Below are 16,257 nucleotides of genomic sequence, written 5' to 3'. Positions count from 1 at the left end.
TCTGAGAAAGTTTAATACACATCTTGCCATGATTAAAAAATTCTCCGCATCAGACTCACAAAGACTCGCCTGTTTTCATTTACTTACAATTTACAGTAACAGACTTTGCACAAAAATTGATAATAATGTAAATCCATTTCTTTAATAATAATCCTGATAGAAATGAGACTGAAGCTTACTCAGCGAAAGATGACAGCACACAGCCAGATCCTCAATCTCCGGTACGAAGAATGCCACTTCCGTACGAGGTATTTATAATTCTGAAATTGTTGTAAATATGCTATGATATGACTTTACAGTGGAATTAGTGTCTCTCTTTAGATTACCCTATTACTTCTTACTAAGGTGGTAGTTGTGTGCTCCCCTGCATGGTTTGAACAACAGCTTCTCTAATTGTAGTGTCTCCAGTTTGTCCTACAAGACCATAACTACGGTGCGCCTCCACCGAGGACACCTCCCCCAGCATCACCTCCGCCACATCCTAAACAACAGCCCATCAATGGTGGAACAAGTTCTGCTGCAGTGTCCCAGCATCCTTTCATTTATGGACAAGGTAAGCATGGAACGAAAGGTAAATTTATCATCTCGGACTGTTCTCAGTTACGGATATGATCATTCTTTATTGATTATTTAGCAGTGAGCAGTAAGAATGTTGAAGACGATGCAGGTAGTGCGATAAGCAGTGAGGCTGGAAGAGAGGCAGAACCGGAAGGTGAAGAAACAGAGACAGCACCAGAAGGAGAGGGAGATGACGAAGATAGCGTGACAAGATGCATTTGGTAACTATTTACAGTGTGCATTAGTCATTAATTGCGAATATTTGAATTTGTCCGTTGTTGGTTTTTGATGTAGTTGCATCACTAAACCTGATCTATATCATTGACAAAATTAACTTTTCTTATTTTTACAGCGAATTCGAACATGATGATGGATACATGATCTGCTGTGATCGTTGCTTGTAAGTTGACTATTTTTTTTTTTTTTTACTGAATCCTCATTCTGTTTGGTTATAATAAAGTATTAGTTTGTCTAATTTTCTATTATGCTGATCATAGCATGATAGTTAAAAAATGCAGGATACTTTATTGAAAGTTTTCCATATATTCAAAATCATTTACAGTATTGAACCCAGTAGAATATCCCGGTAGGCTATTGATTTGGTGCTGGCGATTATCAGCTCATAATAATGAATTAACAATAAAATACTTTTTGCACAGAGTTTGGCAACACGTGGATTGCATGGGTATAGATAGATCTAATATACCTGACGAATATCTATGCGAAATGTGTCGGCCACGCCGTGTCGATAGACAAAGAGCACGCGCGTTGCAACTTCGAAAGCGCGAGGAGCTTCTGAATTCAGACACATCTTCCGATTCGTCGTCTACAAGCTCAGCCGATACTGACGTTGGCGTAAATCCAGTACAGAAGAAGCGAGCTCCTCAGCAGCAACAGCAGCAACAACAACACCAGCAAGCCCAGCAGCAGCAACAGCAACAACAGCAACAAGTCCAGCAGCAACAGCAACCGCTACCGCAACTACAACCTCAGCAGCAGCAACAGCAGCAACAACAACAACACCAACAACACCAACAACAGCAGCAGCAACAACAACAACAACAACAACAACAACAACAACAACAACCACAGCAACCAGCTCTGAGGAGAAAATCTGATCCTCCACCGCAAGTTAGACGATTAAGCACTAACAACAATAACAATAATGTTGCAAAGAGACAAAGAAGGGATCCTCATCCAAGACAGACTAGCGCAGTGCGTAAAAAGGAAACTGTCAAACGAGGCCTGGGCAAAAGAAAGACTAAGAGAAGAATGAGCCTGGAGGATAGAGAGGAGGATACACAAGATGCATGGGGAACCAACATGGCTCCTTTAAGACAATGGATAGAGCGATATGAAGAGGCTGTAACCAATCATTATAGTCCTGAACTTCGGGCTAGGATATCCAGCATCAAAGTTAATGGCGCTCATGGTGACTTGAGACAAAGCAATATGAATGCTGCTGCGACTGGGAAATGTAGGCTTAATGTGCACAGTAATAACCTGAGAGTAAGTATCTGTGATTTTTTGTATGCAATCAAAACTTTTCAATTTGATAAAATGCTCTTGGAATTGTCTGCTTGATTTTTTGCATGAAATAACTGTTTTAAATGATATTTTCAATCCTCTTTTTTTTTCTTTCGCAAATAGTTCCTGGTCGCCACTATGTATTTGCCACCGAACACTCCAGTCGTTGAACTTCGTGGGAAATACATGCTGAGTACTCAGCACAGGCCTTCGCATCCGCAAGGTCGACAACACGCACAAAGACCAGGACCTTTTGTGTTTTTTTACCGACTACCACGCGACGGGACAGAAGTTTGTGTTGATACAAGAACTTATGGTAACGACGCGAGGTTCGTTCGTCGAAGTTGTAAACCGAACGCTGAGGTGAAACATTGCATAGAGAAAGGAACATTGCATTTGTACATTGTCACAACGACAAATATCGAGAAAAATGCTGAAATCACTATCAAGCATGAGCAGCACGATATCATGCTCTCTCCGAATCCAAATTCACCTGTTGCACCACTTATTTGTGCTTGCAACAATACGCGAGAGTGTCAAGTCGCCAGTATGGGACAACCAGGTAGACGAGGAAGCAACGGAGCCCTTGCAGAAAATGCCGAGTAAGTATCAGTTCGAAGTTATTTTTTTTAATTTCAAATATAAATATCTCTTAGCACGAGAATTTTTGTTTATACATGTTTACAATACCGTTACTCAATATCCAATATTTTTATATTTTCCATCAGCGGTAGGGAAAGAAGACGGCGAGGCAGAAGAAACACAGTGTGCGAAGATAGTGACTCCTTGTCTGCAGTTTCTACTATAAGTGTTACTCAGACGACTCCAACACCTGTGCCAGCACCAACGGCAGCTCCTCCTCGAAGAACTATCACAAATGCAAATATAAGTGCAACAGTGACACGTCAGGTAGCTAAAGAAGAACCATCAACTACAGTGCAGCAGCCTCTTACTTCGCCTTCTATTACACCATCGCAAGCTCCAGAGTCAAATAAAAAGGACAAAAAGAAAATGACGAGGGAAGAGCGTAAGATGGAAGCGATCATGAAGGCTTTTGAAAGATTGGAAAAAGCAGAACAAAGGAAACAGGAAGTTCAGGCAAGAAATGCACAGAGAAAAGAATCTGGTGGTACGCATAGTGACAACGAGGAAAGTCAAGTTACTTCTGCCCCTCCTTTGAAACAAAAATCCCAAAACACGGAAAGGCCTGTTCGACGAAAGAGGAGAAAGGGTCGCGCGCGAACAACCAGCAGCTCTCATTCACAGCAAAGCAGATGCAGGACAAGATTAAATTCGGCGGACTCTGATATATCGTCGGGAGAAGAGAGTAATTCTCTGCAGTCACCACCCCTTCCGAATCAGAGTTACCCACCGATACGGGGAATGCCTTCTTACACTTCACATCTTCATACTCCAACGAAAGATGTGACCGATAGCGGCAGCGTTGGAGCTGCTGGCCATCATGGAATTCCAACAGCTGCTGGCTTGCTACTTGCTTTAGCAAATTCTAATATACCAGGGCCGAGTTCTCCACCTCTGCAGCAGCCAACTCCAATCAAGAGTCCTACGTGCGATAGCGGCGCCAGTAGCAGCTCCCAAAGCTCAACTCCATCTACTCCTCTATCTTCCGCTTGTTTACTGGTCGCAGCAGCTGTCGGGCCATTAGCGCCAGGTTTCAAGTTTCCAAAAACTAAGAAGGTCCTTATGAATGAGTGGCTGAAAGAATCTCCAGATCCACCTCAAACCCATATTCCTCAAATATCCCCAATACCTGCTGTGCCTCCAGCACCATTGAATAATCCTGTCAATCAATTGAACAAACCGACCGACTTCTTGTCACCAACCGATCCATCGCCTGAATTTCTTACTCAAAGTTATGCAGCTAAAAGTTTGGCCACTTTGGTCCAGGCCGCGAATTCTGTTTCCGGAATTTGCGACTCTCCTCCTCAGCGAAGACAAACTATAACTGGAAATTCGTCGTGCTCAGGATCTACCGGCTCTGCAAAAAAAAGGTGGCTAAGACAAGCTATTTCTGAAGAATGCGATTCTCCTAACAGCAGGCCAGAGAGTCCACCCAACGAGATAGTTGCAGCTCCACCCAAAAAAAGAAGGATCGCCAGGGAAAGTTTGTCATCTGACAATTATACGCCGCCTACTACACCAACTCTGCTGACATCTGAACAACCCACACTTTCTCAGCCAACATGTCATAATGAGGTAAATTGATGAAAACAAGTTCGAATTTCATGTGATAAATTCGTTCTGTAATTGCCCTTGGTTATTTAGCCTATTTTTATTCTCAAATGTCGGCAATTTTTTTGATCTATAACTCATGTTGAAAATTCAAAGGAAAGTTATAAGAATAATCTACGCATGTCCAAACGAAAAACCCCAGTTTCCCGTTTTTTAACATCTTATCCATATCTTACGGGAACCTCGTCTTTTTTTTCAGGATGAATTCGTGGATATGCCTCAATCCCCCATTAATGAGAGATCTACACCGAATTTAGAATATGGACAAGACAATGTGAAGGATGAAGTTGATTCAGAGTCTGAAACAGCAGATGTGAACGAGGTGAAAGAAAAAATCGAGTTCACAAATTCTAAATTTGACAACCCTGAGTCAGCACTTTGCATAAAAGATGAGAAAGATGACGAACTAATGCCAATGGTTAAAAGCGGATCGGTCTTTCCAGAAAAAGCGCTAAGTAACGAGTTTGTAAAAGACGAAAAACCTTTGAAGAATTCACAGTCCCCTTGTAAGTCTGAACCAGCTGTTATCAAAAGTGAAATTTCTGATGCTCAACTAATGTCTGTCAATAAAACTGAACCAAATCAGGTAAAAGATGAGCCAACAGAACATCAAGGAGAGTCTCAACACATCAAAAAAGAACCGATTACGTTAAAGAAGGAAACGCAAGTGGTGCTAATTGAAAAAGGCACAGTGGAAATTGTCGATCAGAATGAACCAGACACAGAAATGGAAGACCTAAGTTCACCGATTGCTGCAATGGAATCGGACGCAGTACTGAAACAAAGGGCAGCTGAAATGCGGCTTGAATTTAGTGGCAGTATTGCAGAAATAGTAAATATTGCCAGTGAGAATGAAAAATCCGACGATGACAGGAAGTTTGAGAACAATAGATCCGATGAAGTGAAATCAGACGACAACATGTCTATTGATGAGTTTGATGTCGAGGCACAAATGATGAAAATTACTGGAGACGATGGAAACGATTACAAAGAGAAAGTCGATACAAGTTCGGAGAAAGACAAAAGCATGGACGGCATTGAGGGGCTAATGGAAAGTTCGAAAGAGGATTCCGAATCCGAAGATAGAGACATGGATGATCTTAAGGAGGAGAGTATTTCGTTTAAAGAATTCCATATAAACTCTAAGATGCGGGCATTTAGAGAGTTTGAGAGAAAACCCGAGAAGAGAGACTTCATCGACTTCGAAAATAAGCAAACGACAAATCGCGACAATTTCGAACCTCCGAAGGTAGACAACTTAGGTGAGTCGGTAACTTTGTCAGAGGAATCTATACTCGAGTCAACGTCGTCGAACATTGATGTGGAATCAATTGCAGATGCTCCGCAAATTCAATTTCCCATTCCACCACTTAGCGAAAGAATACGTAAAAAACCTGAACAAACACAACCCGCCAAGTTGCAGCTTGATTTTGAAGCATCGATCATTGAATCCACTATTGAGATTGAAGTAGGTAATGCTTCGACAGAAGATGGACAAAAATCAATGCTCTCTTCGGCCCTCAGAGAATTATTAGAGGCAAAAATTGATGTTGATCCAGAACCAGTGAAAATGGAGATACCCAACGAAGAAATGAACGTTATTTCTAATGATGATCAGATGGACCGAATTTCATGTACCAATCCTGTTAAAAATGACGATGATGTCATAAAAACTGATAAAGATCCTGTACGTGTTGAAAACGTTTCTGAGAGGGTGGAGGAAAATGTTCCAAACGAACCTAAACGTTTAAAAGATCCTAGAACTATTACGCCTACGGATATGCCAGCACCACCTGCCTCGAAGCCGGAGATTCCTGCTCCAGTCAAGCGCAAGGTTAGAACGGTAGGAATGTGGTAGAGAGCCTGTCTAGGACAGAATGCTTCTTCCTTTTTTTAGTTTTCTCTATTCTTTTTCGTTCTCTCGTAATTATTACTACTCGCAATGGCTGAATTGTCTGAAACATTTAGGGTGTATGTCGTGTGTGATAATTCAAGTGTATGGCATGACTGAATGATCCTTTTACACTCAAATTCATAAACACAATGCTATATAGATGTCACTGTTATTACATTGCATTTATTACATAACGGTCGCAAATTTATTATAGAATGGCTGGATATAGAACTGATTATATCCAAATCTCTATTTTAATTATCCAAAAGTACCGTTGATTTTATTAGTAACTCAAAATATATTCCAAGTTACCAAAAGCGTAATAAAGGTTGTGCATGATTTGAATACAAGCAAACGTCGTAACAAGTTATAAATTAACTCCAATCTATTTCACGTATGTTGTATTTATTCAACTATTTTTCTTTATATTTGCAATAGAACCAGACATTGTTTTTTTTATATCCAGTTATTCTCCATTTTGCATGTATTCATAAATTGTTTTCATAAACTGATATTTTTCTTTCACTCCCGATTCTAGGTGTAATCCATTGACGATTTACCTAGAATCGCCAAGACAAAAAATATGCTTAATGTAAGTAGGTAGTTGTAAAAATAGCTGTATGTTTAGCTTGTGATTAATTTGAAATACGTGTTTTTTTTCGATTCACATTCTTTTTCAAACCTACTTTCTCTCGTATAAAAGCAACAAGATGTAAGCTGGAAATCACGTTAATCAAGGAGTTCGATGTACCATTTTAGCGTTACCCTGATGAAAAATCTCTGCATTAAGTTGAATGTTTCAATAACTAAAACCTCGGATTCTGATTACTGACCATTTAATTTTATATGAATTGAAATCACTGACGTTAAATGTACAAATCTTAATCATACATTTCAGTAGCTGAAAGGATAGCAAATTGTTATTCAGTAAGTGTCACCTTAAATAGTTGAAAGAGTCTATTAAATTACGGCAGCAATTGGGACATTCATCTTAGCAATTTTATTCGTCCTTGAAATTGGATGATTGCTGTAAATACTTCTGAATAGGCTTTGCGCATCATTAGCAAATGTGCTATTCCATTACATGTGATGCGTATGTTATGAGCTATGATTGTTCAAACTATTCTCCAGCTTAAAATGATCAGATGCATTTGTGTGAAGTGAAATTTGAAAAGAATTCACCAACTTAGAAAACGTAGGCTTGCATTGAAGTATTATCTTGCACTGTTTTGCAACTAGTGAAAATCCCTAAACTCAGATAATCAATGGAGGCATTCAATTTTTTTGTAGTTGTCAATATCAGAGTATCGAAAACGTAAGCAACAGTCTACTGGCACGCCACCTGAGCCAGAACCAGAGCCATCAACTGACATGTTGTCAGAACGGGGGGGTGCAAGGGGTAGATCAGACAGTGCTAGTAGCGGAACTTCTTCGCTAAGTTCTGATGAAGAAGGAAATTCAAAAGTTGCATTGGATCTACCAAGCTTAACAACTCTACCACTGTTCATCAACGTAGATAGCGATGAAAAGAAAGGCGAGTGATCCTTGGAGCACTTAGTAAAAGATTTGCATATACAGTCGCTGCCATTACCAGTGAGCATAGGGATAGAGTGCTGGATTCAGCGTAAACATCTTTCGGTATATCGGCAATCTCTCGCAGGTCAGTAATTTAGACCTATATGTGACAAGGTTTTCTTAAATCTTAATGTTCTTCTACTATTTCAACAATGATTCAGAATAACTGATGCGCTTCAGAAATGAAACGAAACTACCTACCAGTCAATGCCTTGTTATAACGTAGCAAAGCACTAACCGTTCAGTATTTTGATACTTGTTTTTTTTTAACGTAGCATCCAGCACTCGTCTCTATTCTAGCATAGAATCAATAATAAACAATGCTCAAAATATGATAATTCTGGCACAAACTCTACGTATGAATAGGCAACCTAGGTAAATGAATTGCACAATTTTACAACTACTTTCACTACTTTGGTGTCATTTTATCCAGAAGTCTTCATAAATCAAAATTCACAATATTTTTCATAGATAGCCTTTAGGTCTTAAGACCTTTGTCTATCCTGAACCTATAAATTACAAGATTATACGAATTTGAACGATCAATAGGTGGAGAAGAAGGAGTAATGGGCTGGTCCGCTGCCCCAACTTTGGTTGAACGCCAGCGAGAGAATCTTACCGAGAGACTAAAACGCGAGTTTGGACTGTTTCTCAGTGATGATGAGGAAGAAAGAGCCCGCAAACAAGGTAGAAATCCTTCATCAATTTTCTAATGTAACCACATTTGAATCATTTTGCTTAATCTCTGACATCAGCATCTGCTATATTCTATAAAACGTAATTGAAAATATCAAATTTTGGTTCTATTTGCAGGTTTGACTGCAGAGGCAATTCTGAAGGCCCGAAAATTATCCCCTTCTGCTCATGCTCCGATTCCTATTGCAGCAACTGTGTATCCATCTCCGCAATTACCTCCTCAACCTTATATACCACCTCCTGGCTCAGCCCCGATCCATTTCCCTCAGTTTCAAGCTAAACCAGTGCCAGTGCAATACTCGAACTTTGCAGTGCCTCAAGCGGTGTCTCAGCCGATATATCCAAGCGCAGCGGCACAACCTTTGCCTAACAAACAGCAAACGCAACAATTTTTAATACCTCAAGCACCACCGGGTTCTAATCCTTACCCACCGCAGTTCGTACCATCTTCGTCGGCTGTTCCAGCCCAGAGATTTCCAACTGCGCCTCCACCACCACCACCTCCGCCACCGCTGACTGCTCAATTTTTTCCACCGCCATCCCAGGCTCAGAAAACGTTCTTCAACCATCCGGCACCAAGAACATAACTCACGCTAAGGCTAGTAACGTTGCAAATTTTTTAGTCAAGTGAAAGAACTTTGAAACTGAAATATTTGTTTTGTTGTTGACTACATTGATATTGTCAAATTGTGTATATGCTGGTCCAGTAATTATTATACACAAGGTTTATTACTCCTGGACTGCTGATGAAGCATAAAAACTTAGAAAGTGTCCTCTGAGTTTGAGACACTAAAAAAAAAAGGCTGTGCGTGACAGATGTGACGAGCCTTCTTTCAGAATGTTTTGTACATTTTTTCTCTATCTTTTATTCTTTAATTTTTCTTCTTAGTCCCTCTGCATTATTTGTATGCTTTCTAGCAATTACTACGAGAAAACAGTAAGGCATTGGATATTACGAAAAAAACATACCGTACTATCACCCAGTTAGGTCTCAATTTGGTTGTACATATATAAACAAATACGATTGGGGAGTATTTTTAGTCTGTTGTATTTATTCTGACTGTAAGTTAGTGCTGAAACCGGTGTTGCATTTTGTAGTAATGATTCGTCACATTAGTGTTGCGTCTTTCTGATGAAATGTTTTATGACAGAGTTCACCCAGCTTTCGATTGACAAGTTTAAGGCATAGTATTCAAACAGGGAGTGGGTGTTTTTGATATTTTGTTATGTTTTCAAAACGTTGATAATTCGAATATTTCATCACGCGTATTCTCGACCCCCTTTCTCCTCATCTGCTCCAAGAATAATCAGTTTAGAAGTCATACACTTCTCATAAACGAGTCATCCTAATGTGTTGAAACATAGCATTAATCTGTTATCGATAAAACCGATTTCAATTAACACAATATAAGCTGGAGAGATCAATCTCAAGATTTGTTTAATCAACTACCTTACGAACTCTGCTTTAGTTATAGAACAGAACGTAATAAATGATTAGTTCACGATCGTTACTAAATCGAAGATCCGTACGTATGTACATCTTCAACATTACTTGTAATATGCACATTATATAAATTTGAACCTACGTTGTCCATCTTGTCTGTACATATTATTTACATACATGCATAATATAATATAACGATATGAAAATTATATATTTAACTGTAGTTATTTTAGATTCATATATAAACTTATGTCGTATAGGTAAGTGGGGTGCTGTTAAATATTATCAGCATTATGCCCAAAATTCTCTATATTTTATATTTGATTGTAAAATGCCCAATGATTAGTTATAATAAATGAAAAATGCTAAAATTTATTTTTGCGTTTGGATTCGATTTATTGTATGACGTACTCATACACAGGTTAAATGGTCGGACTCTCCAGCTCTTTGCGACAGTTAACATTGATAGTTCAAATGTGAAAGTGCATTGATAACCGTTATTTTTATTTTTTATTTTTGTCGTTGCTGGAGCTGATCGACCAATTTGTTACGGCCTGGCTTAGCATTATCTAATAAACTTGAATCAAAAAATAATAATTTTTCTGAATTCCTCGTGTATTTGAAGTTTTGAAAAAATGGCGTTTATTTTCTGTATGTCAAAATGAAATTTTTTTTTTTTATGATACGGTTTTCGAATAAAAATGTTTTAAATTATATGTATTTTTAGTTAAATAGTTGATAGAGGTACAAATGTATATTTCAGTTAAATGAAAGCAGTAAACACAAGGCGCAAATGAAAAAAGTAAAAAAAAAAAATAAAGAAGAAAAAAGAATCATTTTTAAAACATGGGAAAATTATTACCCCAAAACTTAACATTCAACTAAGTACAAAACTCGATGAACGGCGAAAAAAATTTTTAATGTTTAAAACATTAAAACTAGAGTAAAGAGAAAAATATTTATCATGGCAGGAGAATTGTAGAAAAAGTTTTTAAGTAAAAATATGCCATTGCCATTAACATTTTTTACCTCTGTGTATCGCAGAGAACCAGCTCAAATTCTTACATTTTTGGTAAATTCATGACAAAATAAAATCAAAGCTTAAAAGTTTCATCAATAAAGAGCAGCTTTCATGAGAAGCGTGGAACTTTTCAGATTTTCAGATGTATGGAATTTCTGAAATGCATTGAAATGTAGATTGCATTTTCATATTTTTCCACTTTTGCACACACGTTGAAGATTTCTGATTTTATGACGTGCATGTTTGAAATTTCTTTCTATGGGCAACATTAAGTAAAAGTATACAGTCACACGTATACATATATATATAAATATTTTTTTGAATAAAATAATCTGCTAGTTACGCAACTACCCAGTGCATAATAATTATATTGCGTTATACATCTACATAGATAATCAATACTTAAGAATTAAGTCAATCTAACTATTGTATATGTGTACATAGCGTAAGTGTATGATGACTGATGCAGCAGTTAAAATTCGTCACAGTCATAAATTTTTTAAAGATAGGTGGGACACATGCTTTTTTTTAACTTAAAGAATATGTGATGTCAATTTTGCTGTAATTTTACATTGAGTTAAAGTATGAATCAAGTATGCAATTAATTCCATAAATTCTGTTGCATCTTACTAATTTATAAATTGGCTGAGTTTTCATCACATTATGTAGTTTGCTGCACACAATACATGTAAAGAACACATTCAAATATATGGCTAGCACTGGTAGTAACATCATCCTCTTTAGTCCCAATGAACCTTTCACGCTCATGGTTGTTTTCAAGCTGCATTATTGGTGCTGACGGCAGATTTAAAAATCTTGTACCTTTCGAATAAGCTTAAATAATGATGCTTTTCTTACATTAAGTTGTAAATTCATTTGTAAATATGTAATTCCTTGGTAAATTATAACTTATTCAATTCGACATTGAAGCAAAAATACATATGGGGCACTCTACGCCAACTGTACCAACGTTGGACCCTCAATTTTTTGATTTTGTTTGAAATTTTTTATGCCATTGTCCCATCTCCAAAACAGTACTCTCAATTTTTCAGATTATTTTCAGTTAATTTGCTTTATCTATGATTTTTGAAAACCAACATGTCTTATGGCATAATTTACAAACCTCATCAAATTCTCAAAAATCATGTGTTGGATATAATAATTGTCAAGCTGAGACTTAAAGTAAGCCGGGGATCACCTTGACTCTTTTGTAAGCTCTTCACAGACAAAAAAATATAAGAAAGAGTCAGTTTACTATGGACGTCGCTCAAATATTTTCTCATGCAACACCACATTTTTAAACTATGACATAAGACGTGTTGGTTTTCAAAAACCATAAGTAATATAAATTCACTCGAAAAATTCTGACGAAATTCAGAGTATTGTTTTGGAATAGGCACAATTGCATAAAATTTTTTTATCGAAATCGAAAATGGTGAATGCCCTATATATTTGAAATTGAAATATTAAACAGATTCACAGTATGACGATTTACAAAGCAACGAACAGTTTATTGTTGTTTTTTTGAAGCTTCTATTTGTGGTGGCGATGTGATATAATATTTCATTGAAAAAACTTCTATTGAAATAAATTATGCACAGACTAAATTATAAAGCTCCAGTGTATTAAAAAAATTTATTGGTCAATTCATTCTAATCAATCTTCTGTATTTTGATGTTGAGACGCAGCTCAATGCAATATATTGGTACAAAATTATGATAAATATAGTGTTAGTTGTTTTTATAAAAGTTCTTATTATCCTCGTAAGGTTGGTTATAAATTGGATGTCTTTATCGAGTACTTCAAATTTCTTAAGTTTTGCATTTTGATACTTGAGATAGAAAAAATGAACTATTTGAATGCTGTAAAGAATTACTTCACTTTATATCTTGCATTAGTTTAAGCTTCTCTGTATGTTATACAATGCTTTGCATCAACATAATATAAGCGAAGACTATTTCTGAGGTTGTGTGCAAAAGATTTAAATAGTAGTAATCTGCAAAAAAATAAAACACAAAATTCACGTAAAATTTCTTTAGGCTTGCAAAGAATGAGATCTTTGAACTTGACTTTTGCAATATAATTTTTCACATAAATTGCAGTGTTATAGAAGTATGATATGCTAAAATACCTCAATTTTGAGCTGCCTACGTTAAAGAACATTTCTTTTCTGTTTCAATGTACTGAGGCATAAATACAATTCATCCTAGTGCAGCTAACTGATCTATTTTGATTTTTTAAAAAGATCGAAAAACAGCTTCAAACAATTGCAAACATGGTTTACTCTATCAAATTCTTTTCATCTTTTGCATGTTCCTACTGAGAGTTCAAAACTAGTTTTAATTTAATTCGTTTTTGTAAGCCATAAACATGTTATGTAAATAATTAGTATCCTTCGAACAAATATTGTTACACTAAATATTTTATTGCTTTTTTTTTCTAATATGAAACTAATCATAGGTACTAACACTTGTATTACGTAGGGTTTCATGCATTGCAAACGCTCAATATTCTCTTGGCACTTAAAAAATTTTCTTTTCAATAATTAGCTACACAGCAAAAGTTTTGGTAGAACGGATGTAATTTTCAACTTCAACCAAGGAAACTCCAATAATCGTTACGCTTGCAAGACTTAATACATGTTTGAATAATAGGACGATATAACTGCATAGATAACTGATGATTCCCGTCTGGATTCATGTACAGTAATTAATGGTATACAATATTAATACTGTTTCAAATCTAAACACTTGAATTACTAAATCTGTGATAAATTTATCAAAAGTTCGAACTTTCCAGAAATACATTCATAGACCAAACAAGGGCGCAACTATTTCAACTCATCATTTCAAATCTCTGATTGTACTACTTCTAGTGTTGTTGTTTCACAATCGGTTGTACTTGGTTGTAATTGGAAAAAAATTCTCACACAATATCGTCTTCAACAAAGCGTGTAAATTTTTTTCGTTGAATTTAGATTCTTTGAGTATATTATTTACGTTTACTGTATCTTTTTTCCTACCATAAATTACATACATATGCGTATCGATAGTTCCGATGTTAAAATTAGAAGAAAAAAAAAACAGCTACACCCTTACGAATGAACAATTTGTGTGCAATCTCAAACAATGATACAGCATCTGTTTGCATAGTATATTATATGTACAGCGTGTAATCAGTGGTCTTGATATAGAATGAAGTATTTATTATGTTTGCATACAAATAAGATTCAATCTGGAGTAAAGAAGCTTGATTTTTTTTCAATTGTAACAAGATATCAGCACCAAAGTTCGAAAAATGTCTTAGTATATGGTCATGTGTCGCCCTATTTTAATATAAGCAGCATCTACAATCTCACAGTTAAGAGCACCAGTTTTATTGACATATTAAAAAATTATCCATCTCAAGACTCAATGACCTTAGGTAGTGAAAAAACTTACACTTCTAATACGTCCGAAAATAGGGTGACAAATTACCAAACAAGTAATTGATAAATCTAAATTGTGTTCACATCTGTATTTCAAAATGAATCGAAATATGCTTGCATAGCTTGTTGATTTTATTTATGCTACACACAGTCTTGGCTTTGCCTTGATTCCGTTCAAATGGACGCAATTAAGGAGTGACTTCAACGTGATAGCTCTGTTGATCGTCTGGCAGTTATCAGACCTTTTCATTCTGCACTCTTCTTGGATAGGAAATTACTGTTAAATACGTACTAAACTGAGAAATTAAGCAGATTTATACGATTACGCAAAAAATATAATATAAAAATACAAGTCTAAGTATCTCTCATATATTGAATATGCAGTGAAAAGTGTAAATACAAGATGTATAAATTAGTTTAGCTGTAGCACATAAATTTTGCAGACCTGTCTCATTTATTGTAACAATTGCAATCGCTTTGCTTGTAACCAACTTAACAACTACCCTGAATATTGTACAATTCTGTTACAACCCTGCTATATTTGTATCATAGATGTGTTAGCATAATAAGTAATTATTCGTACTATTCGACATAAGGTAGCATAAAAGAGAAAGAATTAAAGTGGTCTAAAATAATTGTTTCAGTGTTGTAAATAAATTAGAATATAGCTAATAATAATTACATACATATATACATATATATAAAAATATATACATAAAAATTTGAAATATTAATATTAAAAATAATATCAGAACACATATTATAATTTTTTATTTGCGATTCGCTGTTACATGTATGTGCCTAGATATAGCAATGTTATATGATATGATAAATTAATTCATGTTATTAAGTAATAAGTGTAACGAGTTCTTCAATATCAGATATTGGATATGGTATAAATTTATTATACAATATTGTAAAGAGCTCATATTTAGGCATACATGAAATTTAATAAAATCGAAATACATTTTACGAATTAAAATACAATTTCTTCATAGTTTTTTTTCAGAGAAAGATAGTCCTTCACTTTTTACCATCATATTTTTCAAAACGTGATATCAACTTCAGTAAAATAATGTTTAGACTTTACTTCTTATCTCATCCGAGTCAATAACTGCTTATCATTTAAACTCTTAATAATTTCCTGCAAATTCCTCAATATTTAATTTAATTATTAATTAGATCCGAACGAATTTAATTCGTATCCGAAAATTGGGTAACTGGAACGAGCACGACGATTTGAAATTATTTTCATTACGTGTGTGGATGTGATTTTAGTTGTTCAATTAATTCACGCAAATTCATTTACAAAATTATTCAATGTGTACATCTGTGCTGGATCTGGCAACTTGTACTCGATAAATAACGTGCTATAAATCATCGTCTTGTCTTATCTCTGACAATATATGGGCCTGAGTATCTACGCGCAATACGTTATCAGAAGGTAACTACTTTGAAATAAACGTTTTTACGTCGTATTTATCACAAGCTTACATGATACGTGTGCTGTATAAAACAACACGGGTAAGCATTGTTACGTCTAGCCAGTTCCATAAATATCCATTAAATATCTTGTGTGTAGAACGACTGAGGAATTAATTGTAAACAGTCTTACGCAGCCTATTCGCGAGGAACAATATGCTATTCAATGCAAGCAAGACGCCACTGATAATTGACCTAATAAAATACAAGTGAATAATGGTCCAGTTTTAATAATTGTTATCTCGTGATAGAGGACGCCTTCAGAGTCACTTTTGAACAGGGATTTAAATTATTGCATCTCGTGCCCCACCTACGCGCCACTCGAGATCGCGTAACGCGATTGGCTGAACGCCGTGACGTCATTATCAGGAGAATATTTC

At 36.0% G+C, this 16,257-nt stretch overlaps 1 protein-coding gene across 12 annotated transcripts in view; it reads left to right on the top strand.

Moving 5' to 3' along the window:
- LOC124179529 overlaps window positions 1-15,382 on the top strand; it is a 36,113-nt gene extending 20,731 nt beyond the window's left edge. For 3 of the 12 annotated variants that reach the window (XM_046564021.1, XM_046564022.1, XM_046564017.1), the window contains 11 exons: window positions 161-248; window positions 400-553; window positions 635-779; window positions 911-958; window positions 1,218-2,067; window positions 2,209-2,687; window positions 2,814-4,302; window positions 4,538-6,181; window positions 7,523-7,766; window positions 8,357-8,494; window positions 8,621-15,382. In XM_046564021.1, the coding sequence (XP_046419977.1) occupies window positions 161-248; window positions 400-553; window positions 635-779; window positions 911-958; window positions 1,218-2,067; window positions 2,209-2,687; window positions 2,814-4,302; window positions 4,538-6,181; window positions 7,523-7,766; window positions 8,357-8,494; window positions 8,621-9,090 (5,749 nt within the window). In that variant the 3' untranslated portion in view covers window positions 9,091-15,382. Of the gene's footprint in view, window positions 1-160; window positions 249-399; window positions 554-634; window positions 780-910; window positions 959-1,217; window positions 2,068-2,208; window positions 2,688-2,813; window positions 4,303-4,537; window positions 6,182-6,770; window positions 6,825-7,522; window positions 7,893-8,082; window positions 8,183-8,356; window positions 8,497-8,620 lie in introns of those variants that run through there. The other 9 variants (XR_006870093.1, XM_046564020.1, XM_046564018.1 and 6 more) reach the window with 9 other exon arrangements.
- Window positions 15,383-16,257: the final 875 nt, after the last annotated feature.

The sequence above is a fragment of the Neodiprion fabricii genome, chromosome 4, assembly GCF_021155785.1.
Source record: "Neodiprion fabricii isolate iyNeoFabr1 chromosome 4, iyNeoFabr1.1, whole genome shotgun sequence".
Taxonomy (NCBI): Eukaryota; Metazoa; Arthropoda; class Insecta; order Hymenoptera; family Diprionidae; genus Neodiprion; species Neodiprion fabricii.
Note: the sequence above shows the minus strand (reverse complement) of the source record. Positions and strands in the feature narration are given on the sequence as shown.